Here is a 21,902-nt window from a genome sequence, read left to right as displayed (position 1 = left end):
GCAGAGTTCTTAGGGGATGGAAACACCTTCCTTTCCAGCTGAAAGGCGACTGTTCAGTGTCATGGAGTTCCAGTCAACGTTGGTACTGGAAACTATTTTGTAGTCCTAGACAAGGCAGTCCTCAATCATGTACATCATTCTATGTCTGTGTTTTCTCTGTGAAGGTCATGAGCATAATGCTCCTCCACATAGCTCAGAGCAGTGCTGTGATAACATCAGAGGGGCTGGTTATAATGAGAGCATTTCATTGCATTTTTGCATTTTTCATGGCAAAATGTGTCAAACACCAAAATACAAATCAGAAGTTCTTGCTCCAAAGAGTGGCATAAAACAACTTTTCAATCCTACTCTTGGAATATTAAAAAAAAAAAAAAAATCAGGGTAATTACCAGGTTTGACGTGTGTCACTTCTGGGCTCAGAGGGATTTTAGGTTTCAAAGAAATAAATTGTGTTTTACTGGGAGCTGGAAAAATAAAGAAACAAAAAGAATCAACAAACAAATCCATTTTTAGACATTTTAGTGTCTAAAACTACAAAGGAAAACCTATACTTTAAGTGGAATGAGCCCATCATCTTGGGAGATTTTGGAAATAGTCCATTAAAAGAGTATTTTAAGAGCAGCATTTAATGGAAATACAGTGATAAATTTTCATCTGGTTTGAAAAAAACATTTATAGAGTATATTTGACCTAAAGAAATAGCATTGCTACTAAGTAGTCATAATAACTACACAAAGACAGTGTGATTTTAATCCATGCTTTAAAAAAATCAGTGTAATCATTTTGTGCTCCTATTTCATATTCTTCAGTTACATCTAAGTCTTTAAGCACCAGAAAAAGATATATTTTAAAATTAATATTTACTGATAGATATGCTATGATCTGCAGCATAAAGAAATTCTACTAATACCATAATAGTCATTTTTCCAAATGCAGTCTAAAGTTGAAATTAAGGGCTTTATGAAAAAACAAACAAACAACTGTGTGTAAGACCCAACTTCAGATACAATGATTGGATAGAAGATGAGAAAGAAGCAGTGGTTTTATAGCTTTCCAAAGCATAGGGTGATGTACAAGGTTGCATTCAGATCCGCTTACTATAGGGCCAGCTATCCAAAACCATGAAAGCCATAGTCGATGTGCTACATGAGATACTCGGTACTGCTGCAACGAGCCCATTAGAATACTGACTGAGACATTACATGAAAGCTGGGGCCCTGGATTTCCCATGGTGACAAGAAGTAAGACACCCACTAAGGACATATCATTACCCAGTGTGGTCCATGTAGGTTCAGGGCTCATAGAAAGTTTAGAAGTAGTTGTTCCAGGACTTTTGGTTCTTTCTGGTGATGGAAAGGAAAGAGATATTATGATATCCTAGAGACAATAAAAAGATGTCTTCCAAAGAGGAACTGAATGGCATGTTAAAATCCTGCCACAGCTAGTAGTCAGTGTTTATAAAGTATGCAGTGAGTAAACATTTTGGAAAAGAATTTTCAAACTCAGTCAAAATGATATAGACTATAATAAAACCACTGTACTTGTAGTACAAAGGACTAAGCAAAACCCAGTTGTTGAGTATGATTCTGAGTGTGTTATTTGACAATGAGGAAAATCACCTCCAGGCTGATAAGCTGCCTCCATCCCCCAGACTCTGTGCCTGAAAATAATGCTGTTCCCCACTGCTTTTTCCTTTGCCCAAATCCTACACAGATTTTGAGGCTTGCATCCTCAACTCTTACTTTCTTTTTCTGACCTTCTACATGAGTATTAGTCTCACAAGTAGATTATATGATCTTATGTTCTCTCATTGTTTATGATACGTTATCTTCATAAGATCATAAGCCATTGGAAAACTGGGGTCATGTCCTTTCCATCTCAGCCATTGCCCTGGGGAAAAACTGAAAGCATAGTAGGCACCCAGAACCAAGAACTGTCACCTTATAAAGACTTAAATAGAGATGGCATACCAAGAAAAAGAATTATACTATATATCTCACTCTACCATGTGATAGCAAGTCTTGTATTTAGGTTTACACCAAAATTCACATGCAAGAACACCACTTACATAATTTTTAATAAAATTTTATCAGAAATTATTGACTCTTGTTATTCATTATCATTAATTATTCATCTTCAGTTACCTTCAGATTTTGTAAAGAAACTTTAACCTGCAGAATCATGTCACTTATTTTTATGGCAAGGAGATGGATATTATCCTTTTGGAATTAAATATCCTGAAAGGTTAAAGAGACATTTGTTTACCAGGCTTGGTTCTTGGTGGTTTGGGCCTGAGGCGTCGTTTAGGTGTAGTTTGCAGGGGAGCTGAAAGAAGATTTAAAATAGCTTTCAGAAATGATTTTCCTCAGGGTGGATCAGGTTTAAGTGTAAATTTGTAAACTTCTTGAGTGCCAGGACTGCTTTATGTTTCTTTGTATCCCTAGAATGCCCAGCACTGTGCCTTATTCACAGCAGGTGCTCAATAAAGGTGCTGATTGGGCCAAAGGAATTAATTTTCTACGTGAGAACTCTTCAGTTAAATGTCCTACAAAGTGAGCACCTTTGAAGAATTTGAGAACAGATGGTGCAATTTAAGAACTCAAAAGATGATTTACCAAACAGCTGGGGAGAAACACAAATAAACTATTTGGGTTTTAGAGAATAGAAAGTCCAGGAATTCTTTAATTCTGTAGCATTTTACTAATCTTACCAGGAAATAATGAACTTCATTATCCCTATAATTTTATATTTTAAAATGAGGTTGTGTAACCTGTCTTTTGCCCGTTTTTCTTCATCATGCTCAGGACTGCAGAGCTCTCTTGGGGCTCTTTATATTTGGACTACTTTGAGAAAAAGTCTCTGACCTCATGGTATGTGAGTGCGCTAGTTAGGAGGGAATATATTTAAAATAATTACCATCTATAATCCTGCTGCTATTTTCTGGTTGGAGAATTTGAAAGTATAGCCAAAAAATAATAATTCTTCACAATATCTACTAGTACACAGTGTCATAGTAGGGAATGAAGAGAAGTGTTCACCACTGAAAATATTCTGAAAGGAGCAACATGACTGATTTTTTTGAATTGATCTGTTCTTGCAAAGTAAACAACTGTACAAATGTCATTAGTTACCAGGTGTTGTAGGCTGCATTTCAGGACTGGTAATGATTTCCAGTTTTTGAGGAATAAATGGCGTTTCACTTGGAGCTGAAAATACAAACACCCCACCCCACCAAATAGTTCCAGTTAAAATGAGGTATTTTAGGAGTTTTCACATGCTTTCAGCTGGTGTTACAAAGCACATGCTACAAGTACATGATTAAGGATGAAAATGCAGGTAGTCTTCAAAGCTGATGAATGAAATAATAATGTAAAGTCAGGGAAAGGTCGAAGTGATAATTGTTCAGTAACTGACTCCAGGCAGACTCAATGCAGGAAAGAAAGGTGATACAGGCCACAAACACATGAGATGGGTGATATGGATGATGAAAGTATCCATGCAGTTTTCAAAACTTTTCATTCCTTTAGGGATGGAAAAATATCATCTATTACAGTACAAAGAAAAAAAGAGACCAAAATGAAACACGAGATGCCTGCATTATAGGGGGGAAAAAGTATATATATTCAGAAATAGGAAAGAAATAAATGATTAGATGTGATGGAAAGAAATGGTCATTTGGAAGGAAGGCATTCACATGGATTTTCTTTTGATGGAAAACAAAGCACGATTTTTCTGTTAAAAACATTACCCAGTGTTGCCCTTGGCTGTTCAAAAGTTCTAGAAGTTTTAGGTGGGACAGAATCCAGAAATGGATCCGTTGTTGCTGTTGGAATAAATGTCAACATTTACAAAAGCAGTAGAAGGCCCAAGGAATAAAATACAAATTCATGAGTAATAAATTTTGCCCCATATAGGAAAAAAATATCAAGAGCACTTGAGAATTTAGGCCAATCACATGATCTCACTCATTTATGGAATATAATGAACAACATAAACTGGTGAATAAAAACAGATCCAGAGACAGAGAAGCATTGATCAGACCATCAAACCTCAGAGGGAAGGTAGGGGAGGGTAGGAGTAAGGGGGAGAGATCAACCAAAGGACTTATATGCAAGCATATAGGCCTAACCAATGGACACAGACAACGGGGGGGGGGGGGGGGGAGGTAGGGCATGAGTGGGAGGGATGGTGGGTAATGTGGGGATAAGGACACATATGTAATAACTTAATCAATAAAGAAATTTTAAAAAAGAACACTTGAGAGATTTCTGACCAACATTTTTAAATGAGTGGTTCATTAGAATTTAAATATGAGCTCACTTTAAAGAACATATATATTTTAAACATCAGAAGTCATGACAAAACAGTGTCTATATACCTAACTTATTTTCAGCAGATTTTGCTGGCTTCTTCTCTCTGTTTCTTAACTACTAATTGAACCCACTTTTAGCGTTCTATTTCATTTTTAAAAATTTTCTGCTGTTTAAAATTACTCACTTTTATTTATGACACAAATAATGCTGAGATAAAGCTACACAAAGAGAAAGTCTCAGACATACATGCATGCCTGGCAGAGACCAGTCTTATTCACTTTAAATGTTCTGCAGGACCAAGCTTAGTAGGTGCTTAGTAAACACTTGCCAAGAGGAACTAGTGGACTGAGTTAAATTCACTGTAGCTGCATCAGTAAGTGAATGCCAAAAATTAGACCCACCTGAACTTCTATCCTATATAATAAAAGACTAATATGCAAATTGTTCCCTTGACCGGGAGTTCAACTAGGAGTTCGACCAGGGGCTGGGCCAGCGGCCAACCACCAGTGGCCACTCCCCCCAGCCGGCCCCACCCCATAGGCAGGCCAGCGGACCCCACCCATGCACTAATTCTTACACCAGGCCTCTAGTAGATAAATGAATAGCATGATCGTGCTCCATAGCACGATTTCTCACCTCGGCAATATTGACATTTAGGGCTGGGTGATTCTTTGTTGTAGGGGCCTGTTCTTTGCATTGTAGGGGTTTAGCAGCATCTCTGACCCCTACTCACTGGATGTGTCAGTAGCACCTCCTCCAGCTGTGACAAACAAAAATGTCTCTAGACATTTCCAAATCCCCTGGGAATAGAGGAGAGCAAAATCACCCCCCACTGGAGAACCACTGTTCCAGAGAAAACTCTCTAGGATTCTAAAACCTTTTTAGAATGATGCTGAACAACAGAGCAATAGACCATTACCTTACTTTGCCTCAGTAGCAAGCAAACCTATCTGCATCTCCCACTTGTGGGAGCCTGTTTACTCATGGATGCAAACAACTAATCCCGCAGGGAGAGAGGGTAGCATCGTCTCCCTGACGCGGATTGCCATTTCTTTTGCTGCAGAGCTCTGGAGAGTGTACTATTTCATTCAGCAAAAATTAAAGAGAGAACTAGGTGCAGTATTGTCAGAACACATGGAATCAGAGGAAAGAATTGAGAGGTTGGGTATACCTGTGTGGGGCTCTGATATTTCAGGCTCATCTGACGTTGTAGGGCTTGAGAAAACGTCATAAGCTGCTTTAAAGGAAAAGGTAAAACAAAAGAGATAAGGTTAATTTTGACTGAAAAGATTTCACCACATATTTTAGTAATGGTCTTGTCACTAGAGTGTAAGCAGTCGCTAACACTTACTGTAGTCCCTCTTGACCTGAACTGAAGGCCTCTGTGCAGCGAGCCTGACACCGGCCTTGGGCTGATGTGCGCATAGTGCTGTATATTTACAGTAAAGTGGTGCCAGCTCTAAATCAAAGAGCTCCCAAGAATATAAACGTAAACGAAGTCAGAATGGAGAGATTTCCAAAGAAGGAAACAACATTCACATAGAGACTCTTTGCACAAAGTCTACTGCTTCGTCTTTCTGCTGAGTAAACATTTCCATCATGCTACCTTAACATTCGGACAGCACTTTATAATTTGCACAGCGCTCTCTCATATATACGTTTATTTAACTGCCTTAACACCCCTGAGAAATAGGTGAGGTAGACTTTATTCCCACTTCATAGATAAGGATATTATCTCTATTTCCTAGACAATGCAGCGGAGATTCACAATGGTGATACATCTGCCAGTGGTCACACACGGGATTGTCCAGTGCAGCATATTTTTCACTGCATTCACAGGGCCAGGAACGGTGGTGCTAAGACCCAGCACTCTATCCCTTGCACTGTTGTTCTTGCCCCTTTAACTGGAGGCAGCCTTCTTTCTCTGTTCCTCCATTAAGCCAAGAACCCCTCTATAATCTAAGTGGATTTAAAGATAACATTTATATTCTACATGAAATAAAGAAAGCAGGGTGATCTTAAAAACAAAGGTTGGTTTTAAAGCAAGGGTCCCTTTTATGTTCACATAAGAGTTGAATCTGTAAGCAAAAACAGGACCAAAATACAAATGTCCTCTCTTCTGCACCAAGAGCTGTCACTACGATAATGACAGGTGTACAGAAGCTTGAATTGTGAGGTGGACTTTCCTTTCCTTGCCCCTTCAAAAAGGCTGTACAGAAGTAAACTAGAAAGGTGGGGGGAGCTCATGGGAAAATTCTCTCAGGGGGTTACTTGTAATTCAATGACAGTGTAATGATTTGAACCACCCCTAGTTGAAGCTGTAAGAAAGATAGTACCAGACCCTGTGACACACTCTGATATTCGGATTGGACAGTTTATATCGTACCACATACTAAAGAGGCAGGAGATACATTTCAGCTTGTGGAGGTGAGTCTATTGCTTTGCAAAATCTTAAAAACAACAACAAATAAATAACCAGTAAGAACAGCACTCAGAATATTATGAGTTAAAATGTGCAAACAATCTGAGCGTAAGTACATGACATCTTTAGTGTAGCTACAACTTTAAAGGGTCAGAGAAGAAAGACGAATCTTTCAAAGGACAGAAAAGCTGGCAGTTGCTGATTTTAGTCTTGCTTTAAGCCAATTTCATGGAACCATCAAAGTCAGCTCTAGCTACCACTAAATAAAGTAAGAAACCTTGACCAACTTGTATTTCGCCCTCTCATACTAGGAAAGAAATTATGAATTAATAACTTGACTTATTTATATTGTTACTTTTGAAATATACAACTGTCCTTATGTTATCCTAAGTCCCACAGTTTCCTTTTATCTCGTGACAATGGCCCACCTTTCTTACAGTCTGTAATTTTGTCCCATAGGTATATGCTTATTCACCCTCTCTCTATTTCTTTTCCATACTTGCAATTTCCTTCTAGTCTGGAGTTCCCAAGCCTGGCTGCCACCTTCTTTGGCTTATTCTCAGAAGGCACTCCCCTGGGAGGAAGCCCCTTCCCATCATTCCTGGGCAACGGTGGCCCCCGTCTGGAAGTCCTCAATGGTCAGGGACCTCTTACTTCCAAACATTTTCTCAAATATGCTCCAAGATGAAAATAACACATTTGCCAGCAGACTTGGCCCTTCATATTTCTATTTCTGGAGTTTTTGAGAATTGAGTAGTAAATAACAGGAGTGCTAAAATCACACAAACATCATTTGGTGGAAGTTTTACATTGTGTGGGCTGCCTTGAGAAGCACACCACCACCTCAGATCATTCAGGGGTTAAACAAGATTTTTTTTTTTACTCTGAAGTAATAGATGTCAGAGGAGAGGATAGCGTTGAAATGAAGGTCCCTAAAAACCAACTGCTCTTGCTTTCCTTACAAAACTCTTATATATGTACTCCTATACCAGAGCAAAATGCATGGCATGGTCAGCCACTGCAGGTTTTTAAAAGGCTACAAAACTGACAAATAGCTAAGAATTAGGGGTGAATCCCTCTGTTTTTTAGACACTCTATGTTCTGTCATGCATTATTGTTTGGAGGCAAGTATCTTGCCACCAATGTTTACTTAGTGGATGAAATGCTCCAGCCATCTGGCATTAAGCACTATCTCTCACCTATACATGAGACCAAGGGTTGGAGGAGAAATCTAATGTGTTTAAGAAGTAGTTTAATTCAAATGTTACAATGAGCAATATTAGTTTCTTTCGAAATACAGTAATGACTTATGATCATGATAGCTAAGTTTTACTCTTCTATTTTTCAGATAAAAATATTATAGTATGAGATAAGCCATACTACCATTTGCTCATAACTTCCTAAAGCCATATTGTTAATTGTGTTTTGTTATTTGGATATTTTTAATTAAAAAAACCGATTAGATGAAAATTCCATAATAAAAATGCTATGATCTTGCTCTGGAAACATATAATGGCAACACTGACAAGGTATTTCCAATTATCAAGAATTTATCAGTTTGTTTTATTCAAGTAGCATTAATATTAATAACTATGTGAAAGACAGTCATCAGTAGGATAGAAATTGTGACTGTCATGCTCATTATGTGCTCCAAGGTTATTTCCCCAAAGCCTGGTACAAAGCAGAGACTAAACAGAGTTAATGTACAGATGCCCATTACAATAAACAAGTAACAATGAGTTTGACAGTTGGGTAGCTTATGCTCTTAGTAAAGATGAGTGAGAATAAATGAACAGGTTCTTTAATTATTCTATGATACACATACATGTGCACACAAATCTTATTCTCTACTACACAATCATGTGCTTGTGTGGCCATACCCTGCCATGGAAATAGAATCATAAAAACATACATGAAGAGGCAATGGGATATATGCACCCCTATGTTCATAGAAGCACACTTTACAATAGCTGAGATTTGGAAACAGCCTAAGTGACCATCAGCAGATGAGTGGATTAGAAAACTGTGGTACATCTACACAATGGAATACTACGCTGCTGTAAAAAGGAAGAAATTTTTACCATTTGCAATGGATGGAACTGGAGAGCATTATGCTAAGTGAAATAAGCCAGTCAGAGAAAGAGAAAATATCACATGATCTCACTCATTTGTGGAACATAATGAACAACATAAACTGATAAAAAAAATAGAATCAGAGTCATAGAAGCATGGAACAGACTGTACAACCTATGAGGAAAGGCGAGGGATGAGGGGGGTAAGAGATCAACCAAAAGACTTCTATGCATGCATATGAGCATAACCAATGGACACAGACAGTAGGGGGATGAGTGCATGTACTGAAGGGTGGGGGTGTCCGGGGAGAGGTCAATGGGGGGGGGAAGAAGAATTATGTAATACTTTAAACAATAAATACTTTTTTAAAATAGATGCAATGAGAAAATAGAACAGGATTATAAAAAAATAGCTGATGAGAAAAACATTTATATAAACACCACACACAGAGTTCTCAGTATCATTTCAATAAATAAATAATGCTTTTTTCAATTCATAGGAAAATAAAATACCTTTCTAATTAAACCTGAAATTTGTGAAAATATGGTCTGCAAAAAAAATATGCTCATGAAGTAAAGTCAAAGGCTGAGGTTATAAATCTCTAAGAGGCCACAGGAAATCTGCAAACCATCTACTACACTTGAATTCTATTTTCTTGCTCTCAAAGCATCAACACCACCACCACTCATTCCTACTTTTTCTCCTCTCTAGGGCTTAATCCAGTTGGGCAGGCCAGATCTATGATAATTAACACCTGACAGGTGGGCAATAAGATCCAAACGTAGAGTTCAACCTCTTTTCAGGCACCCTGAGCAAACCACCTGGGTCAAAATGTTCTATCCAGTATAGGACTTCTCAGGCATACTGACCAGTTCAATTTTCAAGTCTTTAAGTAATTGATGGAGCTTAAGCGCATATAGCAATTTACTACAGCTCTACAAAGTACTAAAAGCATTAAACATTGAAAATAATTGGTGATAAACTCTTAAAGGTAGCTCTCTTTAATGGAGTCTAATGAAAAGACTGAGGTCTACCATCCTCAGTTCTAACTATAAAGGGAAGTCCCTAAAGATAACCATTTATTGTCCAAGGGGAAATAGTTTTGCCAGAAGAAGTCACTGTCTTAGTCACAGCACAATTGGAGGGGAAAATCAGTTTGTCTGGACACTGTGGGGGAAGAACAGACAGGAGAATTTTCTAGATGAAAATAAACTCATTGAATCACCCTGGGATTATATAAAAAAATTTTATTTTATTTGGGCTTTAAATCCCTCTTGGTACTAAATGATGGTCTTTTAAGAGGATAATCAAAGAGATTAAGGAGCCTTAACACTGATGGCATTATCAAGCTAGAAACAAAGTTGATTTCCATCCACCCCCTCAAACCATACCAGGGCTTTAGAAATCATGCCCAAATCCCATCTGAGGGATGGTCAATACATGGAATTTATGCTGCTTCTCTCAACTCTGATGCCCACAGAAAACACAGAAAGTTGTCTTGGCATCAATTTTACTCCCTGAGCCTAGGCAGGGTCTGAGCCCAGTTCACAGAATGATACAGGCTGCCACTCTAACTGAACAGAATGGCCAAGGGATAATAATTTACCAGCCATGCTGTGAGCTTAATATGACATCAGACCATTCCCACGGGGTTGCAAGGTTCTCCTAATACCATAGCACACGTCCTTTCCATTCTCCTTAAAAATTTTTCACAGGTGAAATGAAGACCCAAGAATCATTTGATACGCTCATATGTATATAAGCTTAACAGTGTTTTTTCTTTTCTCTTCCTTCTTTTCATTAATTAAATAATTTATTGTTATTATTATTAAGCATCTATAGCAATTCAGGAAATTTGAGTGATGGGAAGGGGATGCAAAGACTCTTGCGTTCAATGCAAGAGTCTGCTGTAGTAAGAAAATGGTAGCAGGATACCCCTTATGTACTGTGAATTAGATGAAGTGATTATACATTATTTCTAAAACATAACAACCCAATGAAAAAAATATATATTATTTCCCTTTAAAAATGGGAAAACTGAGGATCTAAGAGCTTAGATGACTGTCTACCACCACTTAAATAATAAATAGTTGAGCTGGTTATTAACCCAGCTCTGTCTCATCCTATAGCTCACAGATCAGAGGTCACATTCACATAGAGAATAAACTTCAGGGACTGGCTAGCCTTCCTTAGAGACCACTTGCTCTTAAAAAATCTAGAAGGTCCGTGGCTCTAATAAAAATATTTTATTTTCTCTGTTGCACTATTCTGTGAAAATTTCAAAGCAAACTATCTGACATCATTTCACTTTTAACATGGAGTGGTTCATTGTAGAGATTCAGAAAGAAATGAATGAGAATCTAGTTTTTGCTCCTCTACCTATTCAAAGGCAAGTCTCTTACATATCTTCTTAAAATAAAATAACTCTCTTTGCTTCCAGGGACTTCTGAAAGATCAATGTGATGGTATAAATACAACTCTTTGAATCTCTTAATAGAAAACTGCCAAGTATATACAAAATTATATTATTCCAATGAAGAAGTAATGCAACAAATACATGCAAATATGTGCAGTGCACAATTCAGTAGGGTGTGGGTGTGGGTGTGGGTGGGGTTGGGGTTGGAAAGTACTGAGAGCTTTTCTGGAACTCGCTCTGTAATAGCACAGAAATCATAGTCAACTGGCCAGCTTCCAGTAGAATATAGACCAATTCTATTTATCATCAGAGAGACTGACTTCTCAGAATGATTATCACAAGCACTAAAATATTTCTAAAATGTGGTCAACTTCCTTCTAATACAGCCTTTATAAACAAGTTGGCATTCTGGCATGTAATTGTAGAACAGATTTTTGTAATTTCCTTTCTATACTTTATGAAGAGTTGGATTTGTCAAGAGACTCAAAAACAATCAATCCTACATAAATGTACTTTAGAGAAAGTTTAATACAAAATACAATTCAAATAATGGGATCACAAAATGCAGCACTAATGAAAGGTTAGGGGAAATAGGCGTAATGACTATACTTCTCAGGTTTCCTGGAATATTCCAAATTCCAAATACCCTGAACCACTCTTGTCATAAACTATTGAAATGACCCAGGGATTTTAATATTTAGTATGCAATTTAGAATTTCCACATAGCTTTTTATATTCAAAAGTTATACAAAAATCCTTTGGAGCTTGTGCATTCTAATGATTTAATACAGAATATGAAGTAAATGTGGAAAACAAATCTAGTAAATGTGGAAGCAAAATGAATTTTACAAATGGTATTGATAAATCATGTTTAATGGTTGATAAAGAGAAAAGCAGATGCTGGCATGCAGTGCTGGTCTGGCGCTCACGGCTAGGCTTGGCATTCTTCTGCTGAACACCAACAATTTTAAAGAATGCCAATATCAAACAAGACCACTTAGTGACTGAGATGGATGGAAACAAAAAACAAGAGCACTCTCTAACTGCATGGGACACAGACAAATGAATGAACACAAAAATGACGGTCCCTACAGTCTGGCTAATATGACTAACTGCTGCTTGTTTACCAACTACAACTTTAGTTCCACTCTATTCTTCTTGTCTTCTCATTAAGAATTATTAGAAACATATATGTATAGCCCATGGTCACGAACAATAGTGTGGTGAAGACAGAGGTAGGGGCTGGGAGGAGGTGGGCAAAGAGGTGGGGGAAAATAGGGATATTTGTAATAGTGTTCAACAATAAAAATAAATTAAAAATAAATTATGCTATGTATGGTTAAATTAAAGTTATGTATAAAATAGAAAAAAGTAATTATTGAGATATTCAATCACAGAATTATTCCACTTTCTGACAGCATCCTATCCACAAAGCTTCACTTCCTTGGAGCCTCTCCAGAATCACCTAACACAAGACCACATTCTACAATAAGTCCTTTCCAACACTGTCTTACTAAATGTTCCCAGTTTCTCATGTCTGTATTTTCCATTGTTGCAATGAGTCAGTAAACCTAACTTTGTTCAAATATAGGTATGTTCCTGGTGGTCTTTGGGTGAAGGGAATTGATATAGTAAATATAGATGCATTGTACCCCAACAGAGAAAACAAATTATGCTAATTTTGCTATAGTAATGTCATTAATACCAGTTAAAATATATCATTTCTTCAAAGGATATAACAACTAAAAATTGGATTAATGGTTTTATGGACCAGCATTCAAATACTATTTCTACCTCTTTCTCGTCTTAATTCACCAAACAATTACATTTGAAACTCATGTGAGTAATTGGAATATAAAATAAAAAATCCTATACATTGAAACTAAATAGGTAATAGATACCCTCAGTACCTGTATAAATTCACACAAAATCAATCACAATAAACAAGAAAAGCTAAAACCAATAAAAGAGTGCCATGACCATATCAACTCTTTAAATCATAAATAATGCATATGATAAATTTTAATTTAAAATTTAACATGTTAGGAAGATGCCACAGAACTCCTATATAAGAGTTAGATGTAAGCGTTGTGCGCATTAGCAAAAACAAGGGATAAGAATCACCCACTCTGAGAAACCAATCTTCTATTGATTTGAGTCCTCTTGTCTACAGTTAACCAAGTTTTGATGACGCTTATCTATACCATGTGAAATGTTACAGACTTCAGTGATAGATAGTGCTTCTCAAACTTGAATGTGCAAGACCACCTAGAGATCTTCTTAAGAGCAGATCTTGCCTCACTAGATCTGGAGCAGAGCCCCAGATTCTGCCTTCCAGCTAACTTCCAGTGATGCCAACGCTGCTGGTCCAAGGACCACCCTGAGTAGCAGGAATGTACAAATTAAATGTTATAAGGGCAGGCTAGGAGTTCCTGGGGCTACTGGTCATGCCTGCAATAATTACCAGCTGTACTGTTACAGCCCATGACAAGCCCCAACACTTCAGCAAGAGAAGGTTAGCGGTCAGCTGTTGGAAGTTCTCTGGTGGCCTAAAATTGCCCTGGCAGTAGTGAGGCAGCTGAATAATAAAACTGCATTAGCCACTAGTCATATTCCAAAAGGGAAAAACCAGAATATTCCTTTTCTGAAATTAAAGGCAAAAAGAAGTCTGCTTTTAATGGGATTTGTAATCACACCCACTGTATATTTATCTCCTTGGAACTCTACAACCTTCACTTCCAAACATATTTTCTCCACTCCCAATACTTGGTTCAATTCAGGCTTTACATATAATCCATGCCCTACGCATTAAAACTGCATATGGTTCCCCTGAGGTTTTGATCAGTTTGCTCTTTAATAATCAAAGATATCAAAAAACTAGAGGCTGCTCAAGGGAGACTGTGGGGGACCCTGTGTCTCCTATGCTATAGCACAGAAGCGAAGAGATGAAAGGGACCTAAGAGTTCATCTAGTCCAGTGAGCCCCCAAAGTGTTTGGTTTGGGAGATGTGATGCTCATGAAGTATGTGGGAGTGAGGCCGGGCCTGCCTTAGTGTTGCAGATGAACCATCACAGATGCCCTTAGACTAAATGTTGTTCCATAGTCACAGTGCGTTAGGTAATGGAACACAGTGTGAAACTCTACTCAGGACCTGGACTCAGGTGGCCTGGAAAGCTAAACGTACTTTTACACCCACAGTAACTAATTGCAGTAAAGGTTCTGGATCAGTGACTAGAGTAACTATGGCTTAGAAAGACCCAATTTGAGGCTTCTCTGGATTGGCTGACAACGTTAACCAACTTTCAAGTGTTTTCCCACATGAGGAAATTAGTGGATATTATAATAATAGACATGCTTACTTTATTTGATACATCCTTAAATCTTTTGCTAAGATCTGAGACCACTGCAGATATCAGAGAAAATATAATTTGACCAAGATCTATCTATCTGAAGGATCATTCTCATCCTTTCTCAAACCAGTCCTCTGTTGGACTCTTTACTGGAAAATTCCACAAAATGTTGGTTATATAACTTTATTACCCAACTTCTAACTACATAATATACTATACGTGCTCCAAAAACCACAACTGGGAGATATACAAAAATTAAAATACAAAGAAGTAAAATAAAAACCAGGGAGGTAATCACACTAAGTGGTTTCTGAGGTTTTATAATTACCATACGCTAACTATCCATCCTCTTCAGTTGACTTCTAGATAAAAAAAAAGATACATAGGGAGAAACTCTTTAATTGAGAAAAATCAATTTTCAAAAAAGGAGCGCCATCTCCCTTAATCAGTTTTAGTGGTAGAACACAAGAATTCTAGAGGAAAGAAAGCCAATTGCCGCAATATATAAAAGAGCAAACTAAGACCCAGAAATGTAGAGTAAAACATCTAAAGTATTCAGTTAGCAGGAAAGCCAGAATTGGAAAAAAGTCCATTATTAATTCCAAGACCTGTGGTCTTCCCTCTATATCACAGTATGCTTGTAAACTTTAGGGTTCAGTCATAATATCTTGTGCATGGTAGGCTCTCAAATGTTCATTGTTGGCAAATATAAGGCATGGTATGAGGAGAATGAGAGTCACCTGCCCTACCCCCCACTCAGCTAGACTTGCTGATTTCCACCTATAAGCTCAGTTGCTCCTTGCTGAGCAAATCAAAGCTGACTTGAGGATACGCAGGAGCTGGAAAGCCTTTCTAAAGTTGGACTCTGCATGCAATGTCCTATCACTGGCCCCCTGGACCCCAAGTCATACAGCTCACTCCCAGGCACCTAGTACCACGTTTGGCACATAAAAGGTGCTCAATAAATAGCAATAACTGTCACTAAAAAAAGTTCATTGCTGGAAAAGAAGCAAATATCTACCTGCAAGGGAAACATTAAATTCACACTGTTAAATCAGACCCAGGATGATGCTTCTTATTTTTGTTACTGCCTCATGGCGTGAAAAGATCGCTAGAAATTCAATGAGCCAATGCATAGTTCATCTTCTAGCCAAAGATCAAAATAGATGTCCAGATGTTAAAATACAGATCTTTAAAACAAATGCAAAAACATTCTGCTTTTGTACTGAGAAAAAAAATGAGATTTATTTAAGTATAAGAATGAATTATAGCTTTACCATTTACTATAAAGTATACTGATAATCAATTAAGGAACCTATAAAGATAAAAATGAGAAACTCAATACTGTTGTTTCAGTCTATTCTTTTTTTAAAAAAAAGAATGCAATTACCAGTTTGAGGTGGTAAAACTTTGGAATCTTCAGGTGTTTTAGTTACAGGTGCAATCCATGGCTTTTCACTCGAAGCTACAGTAGTAAAAAGAAAGGGAATTTGCTGAAGTTTTTTGAGGAGGACAAAGAAACAGAAATAGGTTGCTGGTATGGTTGACTATGAGAATCCTGCAATGAAAAGCACATACTCATTCTATCAAAAGCCACCGTCTATCAAGAAGAAATTACTATGTTCCCATCCTGAGAGCATGTGATTGGTTAGTGACTAGAGAGAGACCAAAGGCTGGTGTCATACTCTCAATGTTTCTGAGGACAGAAAACTAACTTAATGACCTGTATGGAATTGATAGAGTGATGATTGATACTAAACTTTTAAAAAACACAATCAGACAAATATGTCTTTTGTTTGTTTGTGTTGCGTTACCAAATCAACCACTTGTCTGGTTATGCTAATGGAATTTATCAGTTCACTGAGGTTTGCAGAGATAGGACCCAGTGAATGTAGCCTCCAGAATGAAGCAATCATCACCCACATCTTAACACCAGATTTCAGGTGCTGTTATTACCCAAGGCGCCCCCAGGTTGCTCAAAAGGGAAGGGTGTTTTTGCCTGAGGAAATTCTGGAAGTCTTTTCGGAGCTGTAAAGAAACACATAAGAAATGTTATGACTTGAGGTGCAAGTAACAGAAAAGATTTTACTAAAGCAATAAACAAACACAGACAGGCAAATTGTTCACGTTAAGTAAGGGACTGTTAGTAGTATATTTTAATCCTGTGTTTCAACATTGGATGATATAACAAAGCCCCCTTTTCTATTTTTTTTATAACCAGATACTAGATTTGAGGAATTTGAGCTTTAATTTTGATTAAATTGGTTTTCTAATTTATTCAGCTATGTGTATGTGTGCTCATTTAGACTCACATCAAGTACCAAACACATCTGAACTAGAAAATGTCCATCGACTAGCATTTAAAAATAGAATTTTAGTGACCACATGGCTTTATAATTAAGCTCACTTCCACCAATAACTTTTTTTTATACTGCGTTCAATAAAGAAATTAGAATTCTAAACAGCTGAAAGATTTGTTATAGAGACTCTTTAGGACCCCAAATTATAATATTTTATAACATCTAAAAACGTGGTGTTGGGGAGCTTATTGTTTTATAAGCTAAGTGTTTCTTCTTTCCTGCGAGGAGATAAATTTAAATAAATTAGCCTAAGGACGGCTTTCAAGCATGCATAAAATTTGCAAGGTAATAATAAGCTGTAGTATTTAAAAATTTTTACCTAGAGTGCTCAGTGGTAACTCAAACCTAGGTATTAGAATAGTTTGCGATCTTTCCGGGGTCTTTTCGCTGAGAACTAAAATAAAGAAGAATTCGGTTAGCAAATGTATGAACTGGGATTTGATGCTGTGGCTTAACCATGATCATGTGACGCGTGCTCACACAGAGTGTGCACTGGCAGCTGATGCCTTTCCAGGACACCGCTGCTTTCCCTGGAAAAGGTGGACATGCTGTTCAGATTTGAAGGTGCACTTCCAAAGGGCTGTGGTGTGGCCTGGATGGTCAGCATCACAAGTACAGGACAAAATACACACCGCTCCTTTTCTTCCGAAGAGAACCAGGCAAGTAAGAGCCCCTTGGGCCAAGAAGCAGCTAACAGGTGTGACATGAAATTCTTATTAGAAAGCATGACACCTTTGGGATTCTCCTCGTTTTTAGTACACACAAGACTTGGAAAAGCCACTGAAAACGTAAAGCACAGACATAGTCAAGACTTCCAGGTTTCCCCCACCTCTCCAAGCCTCCTGGGATAAATGGCTGCAATCTGTTTCTCTGTACATCCTACGAGACTGGTGAAAAGGGTGTGCAGCTAGCAGCTAGCGTCCAGCGCTGCCTCGAACATCATTCAACAGGATCGAGGCATGCGATTAACTCTTTAATGAAATTGGTCCAAGAAATAGGAAGATTAACTACTGTCAGAAAGGAGGTGAGAGATGAGGGGAAAGGTAAGGTATTGGGTTACTTTTCTTTTCAATGAGTGCTGGGAAGGTTTTGTTTGTTTTAGAAAAAAACTTCTTAGAATTACCCAGAGTTGTTTCTGAAATATCTAATGCACTAGATACAGTGGATTTAGTGGTTCCTGGAACTGAGTCAGGAGTCACTGGAAAGTAAAAAAGACAACTTTACAAATTAAGATAAAATTACGAAACAACCGGAGACCCTAAGACATTGGTGCCCTTTAGGATTAATAACTGACACACAGCTCATCACTTTTCAAGCTACTTATGTTAAGGGCTCCAGGGCTTGCTTGCGCCGCAGCCTGACATGACATTGCTCCCAGCTTTTCCTTTCCAGGTTTGGTCCACTCCCATGTGTTACAAGAAGCACTCTGAACTGTCCTCCGTGACAACACTGATCAGATTAATCAGAACTTTTTATTCGTCTGCCTTTTTATTTCTCTTTACCTTCAGGGCTTAGCACAATGTCTGGGGTATAGTAAGCAAATGCATAATAAATGTTTATTAAATGCATTTATAAATGGGCAAATAAAACAATGATCCAGGGCAAAAAGGTTTATTGAGAACTATTACATTCTCTGATTTCTCTCTTTCAAACTGCAGTCAACATGCAAAGGTTGGAACTGGCTTGAAATTATGATAAAGATGCAAATGCTCAGCCACAAGGTGCTCTAATTGCTAGGTCAAAAGCAAAGACCACCTCAGCTAAATAGTTTTCAAGAAAATAAGAACCAGGATCACTGAGATCTAGAGTGAATTGGGAGCTAGACAATTCTAGAAGTTTTGCAGGGTTAAGGACTCGCGGTAACACAATAACACTGAATAGTAAGTTATGGTGTTTAAGTGTTTCTGAAGTGGGAAATTGTGAGGAAGATTTGGAAGAGAACTAAGAAATCTATAGAGTCTATAGTATAGACTCTTCCATGAGATAATGTGCCAAGAGAAGAAGGTATAATTGGGCAGAATCTTTGGGGCAGAAAAGAAGTTGGAGTCATCCACTGGGTCATGCCTATGTTTTTATTGGTATTGAACAATTATATTGAAATCAGAAAAGTACCTAGGAATTTCATTCAAATAGATTATTTCAGCTTCCTGAATAGCTTTTACGTCTGCCCCACCTGCCATGAAGGTGAGGGATGGAAGGTCCATCTCTCTCCTTTAGGCAGAACCACATACTTCTTGCTTTGTCAGAAATATCTCTATTTGAATTGGTTTCTTGAAATCACATTATTTTATTTTTCCACCAATGTTTAACTTCTCTGGACCAGTTATAAGTCTAAGAGTTTAGTACAAGGTAAATACCACTAATACTTCAACTTGTAGCAATTTTATGGATTAAAATTTTTACTCCAGATTGGAGTTACTTTGCTAAATGTGGATTTGGGGAAATTCTTGCCAGATGTTTGCTTCACTGAGTCCTAGATGAGGTGGTACGGCTCTGGCAAAACCCTGTAGTTCAGAGAATAATGTGTCCCCAGTGGGCAGTTCATTCAAATGCTGAATGTTTGTTAGTAACGGCCGATAAACTGTGGGGAAAATGCATTCCACAGTTATCCTTTAAAGAATTTTTACCGAACTATTACATATTATCTATATTGGGATTTTTAATCTCCCAAAGACATTGCTGCTAAATGACATAGCTCACAAGCTATGGATTTGTCAAGGTTAATGACGGCATTTTGCTCAAATGACCACTTGTGAAAGTGGAGAAATGAAAAATGGTCTCATGTCTTCACATAAAAGGAAAACACCAAAACCAGGCCTTATGTTTTAGTATAGGATTATTTCACAATGTTGAGGCAATAACTTTCACTTAGAGTGAAAAATATAGTTTCCATATTACATATTAGTTATATGATGCAGTAGTTCATTTTGCAGTTTTTGTTTTTCCAGACATTAGATTAAGGACCTAGAATCACATCACCTATCGTTTTGTGCTAATGATCGAAATGAATTTCCTACTGGCTCTTCACTGGAAAAAAAAGTACAGCTTGTCAATCATTTACTATTAGAAAAATATTACTTATTGCAAGTGACCAATACGGGGATCTCATTACCTGTTATGGGCTGTGCTGGGATTTTTTCTACCTTTGGTGTTTTAGATTCAGCTGGTAATGCCAAGGTTTCATTCTTAGCTAAAAAAAAAAAAAAAAAAAAAAGTCAGAGAACAAACAGTTTACCTCACTTCCCTATAACACAGTGTCCAAATACAATTCATTCAAAACATAATCAAGTAACAGACTATTTCCAAAAATCTAGTCTGCTTTTATCTCTTCACACCAGGCAGTCAACAAATTTATTGTGCATTTCTACCAGGGATTAGCATGAATAGAATAGATGACAGTGTTCAGAATCCCTTTTTGTTACCATTAGTAATTAAGATCTAAGTTGGCATTGGAATGAAGGAATAAATCACAACCCAACACTTGGATAACTCTCAAGTCATTCTTATTCATAGAGTTCCTGGAAGGCATATGTTGCATTGCAAATACTCACTGGAATTTTATATTGAAGTACTCCTAATTTTTAAAAAAATCAATGAATAGAAAATTTCCATTATTATGCATGGTAAAACATGCAATAGGTTCAGACACTGAAATTTTTAAAAAGCACAAGTAACACACTTGGGAAACTAACTTATTTGAAAATACTTGTGGCAAAAAAAATACCAACAGTAATTTATTTGAGCCATGTGTTAACAAACACCTATTGTTTTGGTCACTGAGGGGATTCAGTGTAAAGATTAAAATAGATTTTTTTCCCTCTTCAGAGAACTGTTCAGGAAACTTCCGTCTAAAATGTAGTTATTTTTTTTCAAAGAAAGTACATTTCTATACCAGAGTTTCCCAATGATTAAGATATTCCCCATTTTAAAAATGCACCAAGGATTAACTTGAGTCAGCTATTTCACATACAAAATCAATAACCTACTTATAATATTTTGAAACAGTCTAGTGGCATGAAAAAATAATTAATCATTGAGATACCCTGATCATGTCACTTTGAACTGATCATAATTAGATGGGATTTTGAAGAGTCCAAAGGCTATACAGGAACTTCTTGGGTTCCTCAACTTTGGCACTATTGACATTTTGGGCTGGATAATTTTTTGGTGTGAGGCTTTCCTATGTTACAGGATGTTGAGTAGCACCCCTGGCTTTTACCACTGGATTCTACTAGCATGTATGTAGTGGTGGCAGCCAAAAATGTCTCCAGACATTGCCTAATTTCCACGGGGGTACAAAACTGCTCTCTGTTGAGAACAATTGATCTAACCTGTCCTCTCAAAGTTCTTTGAGGATGCAAATTTTATAACTTCCTTTTGTAGTTCACATTCCTGCTGTAAAGACCATTTTCTTTTTTATAGTTGACATGGGCATGACATACTTATTTACTTGTGATGGACAAAGGCAGTTATAAAGTCATCCCTTTCACAATGATAATAGAAGCCAATCAATTTTTAATCTGCATTATGGAAACATTCAATAGATTCCTACATAGAGCTAGTTATTTTCAGGAGTAACTTAAAATGCTAGAAATAGGTGTCACGCATGCTATGTACTTGCCATATCATATCTAATGGCCATGTGTGTGCTTCGGATTCATGAGCACATGAAGTTGTACAGCATGTTTGCACAGCAGAAATGTTTGATATCATTGTTCAAATTGATTTAGCAGGGCATAGAGAGAGAGAGGACTCTATTTCTAGAATAACTAAAAATGCCAATCCAGTATAATTTTACAAAAAAAATCCTATTTTTGAAACGTCTAAGTTTGATCAACCCTTTTTCCTGCCCTTTGTTGTAATCCCAGTTTTTGTTTAGAACCACTGTGATTGTTTGCACAGGAAAAACCATTCAGGTTACAAATTTTTATGAGCAAGTTCTGGTTCTGTTATTTTCAGGATGTGCCA

The 21,902-nt window shown here is 37.4% G+C and overlaps 1 protein-coding gene across 28 annotated transcripts in view; it reads right to left on the bottom strand.

Moving 5' to 3' along the window:
- Positions 1-21,902, bottom strand: part of LOC118675254 (ABI family member 3 binding protein) — a 257,719-nt gene that overhangs the window by 110,500 nt on the left and 125,317 nt on the right. For 19 of the 28 annotated variants that reach the window (XM_036347632.1, XM_036347642.1, XM_036347634.1 and 16 more), the window contains exons 10-19: positions 20,047-20,124; positions 17,254-17,328; positions 16,531-16,602; positions 15,965-16,039; positions 5,485-5,550; positions 3,749-3,823; positions 3,132-3,206; positions 2,266-2,325; positions 1,272-1,343; positions 390-464 (exon numbers count right to left, since the gene is read on the bottom strand). In XM_036347632.1, the coding sequence (XP_036203525.1) occupies positions 390-464; positions 1,272-1,343; positions 2,266-2,325; positions 3,132-3,206; positions 3,749-3,823; positions 5,485-5,550; positions 15,965-16,039; positions 16,531-16,602; positions 17,254-17,328; positions 20,047-20,124 (723 nt within the window). Of the gene's footprint in view, positions 1-389; positions 465-1,271; positions 1,344-2,265; positions 2,326-3,131; positions 3,207-3,748; positions 3,824-5,484; positions 5,551-15,964; positions 16,040-16,530; positions 16,603-17,253; positions 17,329-18,057; positions 18,133-20,046; positions 20,125-21,902 lie in introns of all 28 variants that reach the window. The other 9 variants (XM_036347661.1, XM_036347633.1, XM_036347646.1 and 6 more) reach the window with 9 other exon arrangements.

This window comes from Myotis myotis, unplaced genomic scaffold (genome assembly GCF_014108235.1).
Source record: "Myotis myotis isolate mMyoMyo1 unplaced genomic scaffold, mMyoMyo1.p scaffold_m19_p_2, whole genome shotgun sequence".
NCBI classification, from domain to species: Eukaryota; Metazoa; Chordata; class Mammalia; order Chiroptera; family Vespertilionidae; genus Myotis; species Myotis myotis.
The sequence above is the reverse complement of the archived record's forward strand: the minus strand, read 5'-3'. Positions and strand labels throughout refer to the sequence as shown.